General features: G+C 36.9%; 1 protein-coding gene across 2 annotated transcripts in view; it reads left to right on the top strand.

Annotated features, from left to right (window-relative positions):
* SLC35B4 (solute carrier family 35 member B4) overlaps positions 1–10117 on the top strand; it is a 34163-nt gene that overhangs the window by 10739 nt on the left and 13307 nt on the right. For both annotated transcript variants that reach the window (XM_072784636.1, XM_072784637.1), the window contains exons 3-4: positions 6826–6928; positions 8282–8331. In XM_072784636.1, coding sequence (XP_072640737.1) covers positions 6826–6928; positions 8282–8331 — 153 coding nt within the window. The remainder of the gene's footprint in view (positions 1–6825; positions 6929–8281; positions 8332–10117) is intronic.

The following is a 10117-nucleotide window of genomic DNA, read 5'->3' as shown; positions in this document are numbered from 1 at the left end:
AAAATTACTTTTTTTCCCCTTAACAAAAAGTGTATTGAAAGAGGACTTTGGCTGCCTCCATTTTGAGCTCAGACATTCTAGTCCGGTTCTTCTTTCCAGCTTGTCTCTTGGCTCAGGCTGAAGACCATGAGGGCAAAGCATCCTGTGATGGGAATGGAAGCTACCCCCTCGAGTAGTAGGAACTGCCCTGGGCTAGCAAGGTCCTGTCCATGACTGACCTGAAGACAATGGTTAATTTGACTTTCACTGTCTATGTGTACATATCGTGTACCTTTGCTCCACATTTTCTTAAATATAAACCTGGAAGTATTTTTGGCACTTTAGACACAGTCTCTCAGATGTTAGTCCCCTATCTTCTGGATGTTGGCCTCACTGAAATAAATTCCTTGTTTCACCACCACTCTTTTTTCTTCCTTCAGATTTTGTGAGCGGCCAACGGCCAAACCTGGTCTGTTTAGGACCCCTGGAGCCAGGTGTTCTTGGGCTCCTGCGCCCTGGCTAAACTAGCTCTATTTCTCACTGCTTTGTTTCCTAAAAACACATCCTACTTTCCTGCCATACAGGGATATTTTCCTTATTATTTCTACTAGCTTTAATTACATATTAATTAGAATTCTTCATTTTTAAGATTTTATGTATTTATTCATAAGAGATACAGAGAGAGAGAGAGACAGAGACACAGGCAGAGGGAGAAGCAGACACTCCTTGCAGGGACCCTGATGCAGAACTCGATCCCAGGACCCTGGATCACAACCTGAGCCGAAGGCAGATGTTCAACCACTGAGCCACCCAGACGCCCTCTATTAATTAGAATTCTTAATCCTGAGAAACCTTAATTTCTATGAAAACTAAGAAGTAAGCTATTGGGGGGCTGTCAGTGTTACCAGCATTTTTTTGAACTTGAATTTTATGAATACATTTCAAAAATTTTAAAAGCACATCCCTTTTAAAATTTTCCAGTGGAGTATTAACATACCCAAATATTTTAGTTTCTCTGTAATAAACCAAAAGTAGATAAATTTAGTTTAATAATTAACGGTTTAGCATTTTGTCTTTTTTGGAAATTATCTAGATTTGTTGTCAGTCTTTGCTTTACTTCCAGTTAGTTAACGTACAGCATTATATTAGTTTTACATGTATGATATAGTGATTCAGCACTTGATATATCACCCTGTGCTCATCGTGACAGGTGCACTCCTTAAACCCTGTCACCTAAGTCACTCATCCCTCCACCCCCACCCCTCTGGTAACCATCAGTTTGTTCTCTATAGTGAAGAGTCTGTTTCTTAGTTTTTCTCTTTCTCCCCTTGGTTATTTATGTGTTTTTTTTTAATTCCACGTATGAGTGAAATCATGTGGTATATCCATTCTCTGACTTACTTAGCATTATACTCTAGCTCTATCCATGTCATTGTAAATGGCAAGATGTCATTCTTTTTATGGCTGAAAAATATTCTGATATATATAGATACCACATCTTCTTTATCCATTCATCAGTTGATGGACACTTGGGCTGCTTCCATATCTTGGCTATGGTAGATAATGCTGCTATAAACATAGGGGTGCATGTATCTCTTTGAATTAGTGCTTTTGTATTCTTTGGGTAAATACCCAGTAGTGTGATTACTGGATCATAGGGTAGTTCTTTTTTTAACTTTTTGAGGAACTTCCATACTGTTTGCCACAGTGACTGCACCAGTTTGCATTCCCCAACAGTACATGAGGGTTCCTTTTTTCTCTATATGCTCACCAACACTTGTTGTTTCTTGTGTTGATTTTTAGGCATTCTGACAGGTGTGAGGTGATACCTCATTGCAGTTTTGATTTGCATTTCCCTGATGATCAGTGATGTTGAGCATTTTTTCATTGTCTGTTGGCCATTTGTATGTTGTCTTTGGAGAAATGTTCATGTCCTCTGCCCATTTTTAATTGGTTTATTTGTTTTTTGAGTGTTGAGTTTTATAAGTTGTTTATGTGTTTGGATGCTCTTTATCAGATATGTCACTAACTAGTGTGAGAAGAATAAATGTTAACTCTTCTTTAAATGTCCCTGTGAAGCCATCTGGTTCTGGACTTTTGTTTGTTGGGAGTTTTTAAATTATTAATATTGATCTGTTTATTGATAGTATTGATAGTTTTTGTAATTTATGGGTTCCTGGGAATTTATCCATTTCTTTTACGTTGTCCAGTTTGTTGGCATATAGTTTTTCATAATATTCTTTTATAATTGTATTTCTGTGGTGTTTGTCGTTTTTCCTCTCCCATTTGTGATTTTACTTATTTGGTTCCTTTCTCTTTTCTTTTTGATAAGTCTGGCTAGAGAGTTAACAATTTTATTGTTTCAAAGAACCAGCTCCTGGTTTCGATTTGTTCTATTGTCTTTTTAATTTCTACATCATTTATTTCTGCTCTAATCTTTATTACTTCTTCTGCTCTCTTTAAGCTTCATTTGTTCTTTTTTTAGCTCCTTTAGGTGTAATATGTTATTTGAGATTTTTCTTGCTTCTTGAGGTAGGCCTGTATTGCTATAAAATTCCCTCTTAGAACTGCTTTTGTTACACACCATTTTAAACCATTGTGTTTTCATTTTCATTTGTTTTTGTGTGCTTCTTAATTTCTTATTTCCTGATTGATTCCATTCGTTGTTTAGTGGCATGTTATTTAACCCCCATGTTTTTGTGACGTTTCCAGATTTTTTCTTGTAGCTGGCTTTTAGTACCATACCATTGGATTCTTTTCGAATAGTCTTTTTTAATTTGTTGAGGCTTGCGTTGTGGCCTTGATATGTGATCTTTTCTGAAGAATGTCTGTGTGTACTTGAAAAGAATATGTATTCTGTGTTTTAGGATGGAATGGTCTGGATATATCCATTAAATCCATCTGTTCCAGTGTGTCTTTGAAGGCCATTGTTTCCTTGTTGATTTTCTGTTTAAACTATCTATTGATATAAGTAAGGTGTTAAAGTCCCCTACTATTACTGTATTATTATGAATTAGTTCCTTTATGTTTGTTATCAACTGTTTTATGTATTTGGGTGCTCCCATGTTGGTTGCATAAGTATTTATAATTGTTATTTCTTCTTGTTAGATTCTATTATTACTATTTTTAGTATTATTTACTATTTACTATTATTACTATTTACTGTCCGTTATTACTATTATTATTATTACTATTATTACTATTTACTGTCTTTGTCTCTTGTTATAGTTTTTATTTATTTATTTTTACAGTCTTTGTTTTAAAGCCTAGTTTGTCTGATATAAGTATTAATATTCCAGCTTTCTTTTGACATCCATTTGCATAAATGTTTCTCCATCCCTTCACTTCAATCTGTGCATATCTTTAAGTCTAAAATGAATCTCTTGTAGACAGCATCTGGATGGGTCTTGTTTTTCTTATATATATTGTCGCCCTATATCTTTTGAGTGGAGTGTTTAGTCCATTTAAATTCAAAGTGATTATTTATAGATACATATTTATTGCCATTTTATTACTTGTTTTCTGATTGTTTCTGAAGACTTTTGCTGATCCTTGTCTTTCATGGTTTGCTGGTTTTCTTTCGTGATATATTTAGATTTCTTTCTCTTTATTGTTTGCATATTTATTACTGGATTTTGATTTGTGTGTTAGTCTGTCTCTTGCTCTTCTCTGCAACAACAGCTCCAGGAGTCATTTCTCTCTCAAACTAGGTTTGTATGTATATATAACATTTTCTGCATATAGCCGTCCATATTAAGTTGATGGTTGTTTAAATTTAAACCTATTCTTTACCCCTCGCTTCCCCACATTTTAGGTATACGGTGTCATGTATTACATCTTTTTATTTTGTGAGTACCTTGACTGATATTTTACAGAAATACTAGTTTTTACTGCTCTTGTGTTTTCTACCTTCATATTGTCATTTTTGGTCTTTCCTTTCCACTCAGAGTCCCCATTAATATTTCTTGCAGGGTTGATTTAATGGTCACAGACTCCATTAGTTTTTGTTCATCTGAGAAACTCTTTATCTCTCCTTCTATTCTGAGTGATAGCTTTGCTGGATAGAGTATTCTTGGCTGCAGATTTTTCCCATTCAGCACTTTGAATGTATCATGCCACTTTTTTCTGGCTTGCAAAGTTTCTGCTGAAAAATCCCTTGATAGCTTTATAGGGGTTTCCCTAATATGTAACTGTCTTCTTTCATCTTGCTGCTTTAAAATTTTTTTTTTATCACTGTGTTTTGCCATTTTAATACAATATATATTGGTGTGGAACTTCTTTTGTTGATTTTGTTGGGGATTTCCCATGCTTCCTGGATATGGCATATCTGTTTTCTTCCTCTAATTAGGGAACTTTTCAGTTATTATCTCTGCAAATAAATTTTCTTTATTTGCCCTCTTTTCTTTCTCTTTTTGTAGGACACCTGTAATGCAAATGTTACAATGTTTTATGGAGTCACTGAGTTCCCTAAGTCTGTTCTCATTTTGGATAATTCATTTTTCTGTTTTGTTCATCTTGATTACATTACATTACTCTATCCTCTGGGTCATTAATTCATTCCTTTGCTTCCACCCTGCTATTTATTGTATCAGGCATGTTTCTTGTTTCATTTATTGAGCCCTTTATTTCTGCTATGTTGTTATCTCTGTGTTAAGGGTCTCATTCATGTATTCCACTCTTTTCTCAAGCCTGATGAGTATCTTTGTGATCATTACTTTAAATTCTGTATCAGGCATGTTATTTTTGTTTCACTTAGATCTCTGTCCATGGCCTTTTTCTATTCTGTCATTTGGGACAGATTCCTCTTGTCTTCCCATTTTGTGTAAGTCTCTACACCTGTTTCTCTGTGTTAGGAAAGGCAGCTACATCTCTTCTTGAGGTTATGGCTTATGAAGAAGAGGTCCTGTAGTGCCCTGCAGTGTAGTGTCCCCTCTTACCCTGCCACTTCAAGGAGTATCTCTAATGTGTACAGCATGTGGTCTGTTGTTGTGTCTTGGCCACTTTATCCTTCAGGCCAGTTGTCTACAGAGGCTTTCTTTGCCTCTTGTGGGCAATGTTTGGTGTCTGGCCTGAATGTGCTGCATTTTAGCTAGTTGTGCACTGGTCTGCTCATGAAATGAGACCTTTCATCACTGCCACTGGAACCAAGGCCCTGCAGAACTCCCAGGTACACTTCAAGTCACTGGTGCCACACACTGTATTTCCCCAGGCTGTTTGCCCTACCTTCTCTCCAAGAGTGGCCCCAGTGCCTCAAGGCTCTATCTGAACGAAACCCACTGACCTCTAGACCTCCAGGCTTTAAGCTCCACTGACTGCAAGAACTCACGAAATTCAGCCCCTCTCACTTTCCAAGCCAATCACTGTGGGGATTTGTTTTCTCTGTTGCTCCACGTGTGTTAGTCTGTCTCTTGCTCTTCTCTGCAACAACAGCTCCAGGAGTCATTTCTCTCTCAAACTGTGTATCTGCACTTCCCACCTTCCTTGATGTGGCCTCTTCTCCACCTTTAGTTGGAGTTTGTTCTGCTAGTCTTTGGGTCAATTTCTGGGGTATTTAGGTTGATTTGATAGTTATCTGGAATGAAGTCAGCCTAGGGTCTTTCTACTTCTAGAAATAATCTAGATATCTAATGAATTTAACTTAATTCATCATTTAACCTAACTCAGCAAAACTTTAAGGTTTTAGGTAACCAAAAAGAAATTGAGAAAACTATTAGGTAGACATAAATATTGTTGAAAGTTTATTTATGAACTTTTATTTATCTATTTAACTTACTTGTCTTTAATAACTATGTTTAGATGACCTATAAAAACTAAATTAAATATTAGATGAAGTCAGCCATTATCCTAAGCTATTAATTTTTGTTGACAGATCTTATAAAGGACAACATGAACTTGTTTGAAGGCTAGTAAACTGAACTAGAATAACAGTTACATATTTAGTGTTGGTAACTCTAAAGACATGTCTGTTTTAATTAAGCCATCAACCTTAAACTAGCATTTATATTGAATATTTTTTCAAACCATGTGAACTTGAAAAGTGGGTTAATTTCTTTTTGAGAATTGCAGAATGCTTAATTCTTACAAGTGCCTGCCTTCAAACCAACTAAATAGAGCTTTTACAAATTAATTTTAGCAGAACCCCCCAGAAGTAGAAAATACCACAGAGCTACACCACGTAAATATAGATAGACATGAACATACAGACAGAGAGCCTTTATAGCTTCAGGTTTTATTTATTTTATTTTTTTTCAGGTTTTAAATTACTGCCAGGAAATAGGTTAGGTACAGGATTTACGGTAATAATGATAAAAGTTAAATATCTGTTATTTTTCTGGTAGATGGAATAAGGCTATATCAGTCTAGATGGCTAAAGCTTTGTTTAGTATTTGTGAAGACACTTAAGATTTGAATTTCTTCTGGCAAGTCAAGTTCTAAATGACCTCTCCCCCTTGTGTTTTTTCTTGATAAGAATTACCACTCTGAAATTTGTATTTTAGAGGGATAGACTAGAAAGGATTTCCTAGAGAAGACCAGTAGAATATTGAATATTTACATCTTAAAGCCACAGGGAAAGAACACAAGCTTCTCCTAGAAGGACTCTTACTCCCTTAAAGTCAGAATTTTTATACTTATAAGTCTTTTGAGATAGGGGAGTTTGTTAGTCTGGCTTTGGATGTATTTTTATGTGTGCTTGATATTGACTTCACATTATAGTAGTATTAGAATCTTTTAATCTGTAGGGACTAAAACAAAATACCTTTCTAACCAAAAATGACTATTCCTTCTAAACTTGATTTTCTTGAAATAGTAGACTTTGTGTGATATGCTGTGATCTCTGCATTTTAGGTACTATGCCGTGATGGTAACCATGTTCTTCACTGTCAGCGTGGTGAACAACTATGCCCTGAATCTCAACATTGCCATGCCCCTGCATATGATATTTAGATCTGTAAGTGCTGCTGGCTCACATGCATATGTTCCTCTAGGAAATGAAGCTAAGTGGGTAGATTGAATACTTGACAAAAGTAGAAAGAAAATAAAGTGTGAGTAAAGGTTGGCTTTCATCTGCGCAGTAATGAGGAAAGTGGACAGTTGACTTTTATCCCTCTGAAGTCTTATGGGTGATCAATAAAAGCTGAAATTTCCCTGGGAAACAGATTTTACATTTAATTTCCTTCATCTGATTGATTTTATAGTCAGGCTTGCTATGAATGTTATTTAACTTATTTCTCATTACTTTTTATTTCTATCCTAAAATTACACTTACTTCTAGTACATAAACACTTTCTTTTTCTGATGCCCCCCCCCCTTTTTTTTTTAAAGCAAGAGACTTTTGAGATGAGGGGAAATTCTTTTAAGGTTATTTATTTTAGAGAGGGTTGGGTGCCTGCACTCAAGTGCTGCAAGGGGCAGAGGGAAAGACTCTCAAGGAGACTCCCCACTGAGTATAGAGCCTGATGCAGGGCTTAATCTCACCACCCTGAGATCATGACCTGAGCCAAAACCAAGAGTCGGATGCTTAGCCAACTGAGCCACCCAGGTGCCCTAAATAAAGGGAAATTCTTGAAGGTAAGGTTTGTCCCAGAGCAGCAGAGGTTTCTTCTTCCTCTCACGTTTGGTGGGAGATCTGCAAATAGTTTGTGTATAAATAAATAAGAACAGAGCACTCTGTGAAGAGCAGGAAAAACTTCAAGGGGAATGTAGTTAGGATTGCAGAAGAATGCAAATTGGTGACCGTTGGAATTACAACATTTCTGTGTAGTTTGAGATTTCTGTGGGGCTAAAGGTGCTATCCCCAAAGGAACTTTTCAGAGCTAATTATAATTACAAAAATGACTTTCAAAGACCAAGCACATAATAGACTTTCAATAAACTCTTGCTGATTGAGCGACACCTTTCCAGAGAAGAGAAAGATCCCTGCATGCCTTCTTTCATTAATTAAAACCGGGGATGAGGAAAAGCTTAATGGAAAAAAAGCTTTGTAAAAGCTCTTGTAAATTTGATGGAAAATTAAACAAAATTAAATCTACAGTATAATTTGTTTCTGCTAGCCTTAATTTCAGCTCTGACCAATATTTAGAGAATTGACCATTTTTATTCTCATTATCTTCAGAAGGTTTATTTTACATAACATTTGTATGGTTTATACTTTTTGCCATTATAAGAATAAGTGAAGCTTACTAATTATTCATCCTAACCTCCTTTCTGGCTCTTTTTCTTGCTTGTGCATGTTCATATTTATCTTGAATTATTTTCTTTCTCTGGTGCACTAAACCTCTATTACTGTTGTCTCCTTTTACAGGGTTCTCTAATTGCCAACATGATCCTAGGAATTATCATTTTGAAGAAGAGGTAAACAGTACACTTTCATATTTTATGTACAAGAAGGATATCCAGAGCCCTGTCCATTAGCTGGATTCCTTTTCTCGTAGTGGTGATAAGTTTGCTTGTGATCATCTAGCTTGTTTCTTAGTGTTCTCTGTGGCAGTGCTGTGTATCTTGAGGCAGTGGGCCAGGTAAGGAGCCCCACCTGTGGCTTTGGAGCAGCATTTTCTCTGTAGAACTAAATAGCTCTTGTCATCATGAATCTTTAATACCATAGTAACCTACGAAGCCAGTTGATCTAGAACTTCACTCTCCCATATGGTCTCCACTAGCTACATGGGATTATTTACACTTAAATTTAAGTTATTTCAAATAAAATAAAATAATTAGTTTCTCACATTTTAAGTGCTTAGTAGTGACATGTGGCTAGTGGCGACCATGTTGGAGAACCCAGATACAGAACATTTTCAGCTTCATGGAAGTTCTTGGACAGTGCTATCCTAGAAGGAGTTTATCAGCACAATGTGATGAACTAATGATAATCATCCATATTAGGAAGAAAATTCCTAATGAAGACCCAAATGGCCAACGAGATGGAACAAAAAGTTTTCAGGACTGTTCCATGTGGCCGTCACCAGTGGGGGTCTCTAGGATATGGTTGGGAAATACCAAAAATATCTGGGATACTTTCTCAAAGTATGGATCTTCTACCTTCTTTCTGAGCCTTACCCCTTACTCCCAGGGAGGAGAGGAGCTGGGGAGAGTCAGCACATTGTCTGGAACACTTCACAGGAAAAGTTCACCCTCAATGTTAAGATCACAACTGCACAAGCTCATGCCAGCTTTTCTGTGTATTCAGTATCTAGCCCCAGTATTAGAACTCTAGACCAACTTAAAAAGTGCTGTCAATTAAGAGTGTGGGAACCTAGAGTTTTTAAGTAATAAGAGCTGTGTCATAAGAAGGACAGTTGTCCCTCCTGCTTGGGCTCATGAACCCATTATCTTCTGAGGCTTATGCATTCACCAAATGAGTACAGCTGCATTCGGGTTTGTCACGTTGAAGTGACTGCTACATTTCTTGGTGGTATAGAATTCATGTTGGGACAGACCTGCTGTCCTTCCAACCTTTAATTTTGTGCATAATAGGGATACAAAAGATAATATTATGAAAGGAATGTATTCTCCTGATAGTGCTCTGAAATGTCAGGGGCCTTTGTTAAACATCCATTTCCCTGAAGAACTTGTTTTGGGTCTGACCCCTTGAGTCTACCCACGTAAGCCTGTGTGACTCTCCTTAGTGCGTATCACCCAGAAAGCAGGGATTTCCCTAAGGTAACTATGTAATATCATGAATTAGTAAGTTGCTGTCTCCTTTTGCATATCTTGAGTAGAGTCCCTTTGGTCCATAGTGGGTTCCTCATTCCGGGATTTAAAGACCAACTTTTTACTTACCTTAGCCTGCCCTTCATTAATTCTTAGGCCTGAATCATTTCCTGCCTTGCCCCTCTCTCGTCTGGTGTCCTGCTCTTGGCCCCAGATCTGCCGCTAGCCAGTTCTGTTGGCCCCTTATGAGGTGATGTGACCAGAACCGTACAAAGTACTTGACAGGAAATCTCGGGAGGTTCATCCTATCCATTTAATTCCTTTTCATTCTTGCCCGAGGCCTTTCACTTTTATCAGTAAGAGCACAGGAGGGATGTTAATGCGGTTGTTTTAGTTCATATGAAACGCCACTGTTCTTACCGCCAGCAGTCCTTTTAGTGTAATATTTCTCCCTTTATCCAACTTATGTGCCAGCATTTAAAAGCAACAT

The sequence above is a fragment of the Canis lupus genome, chromosome 18, assembly GCF_048164855.1.
Source record: "Canis lupus baileyi chromosome 18, mCanLup2.hap1, whole genome shotgun sequence".
Classification (NCBI taxonomy): domain Eukaryota; kingdom Metazoa; phylum Chordata; class Mammalia; order Carnivora; family Canidae; genus Canis; species Canis lupus.
This window is presented reverse-complemented; position numbering and strand designations above follow the sequence as displayed.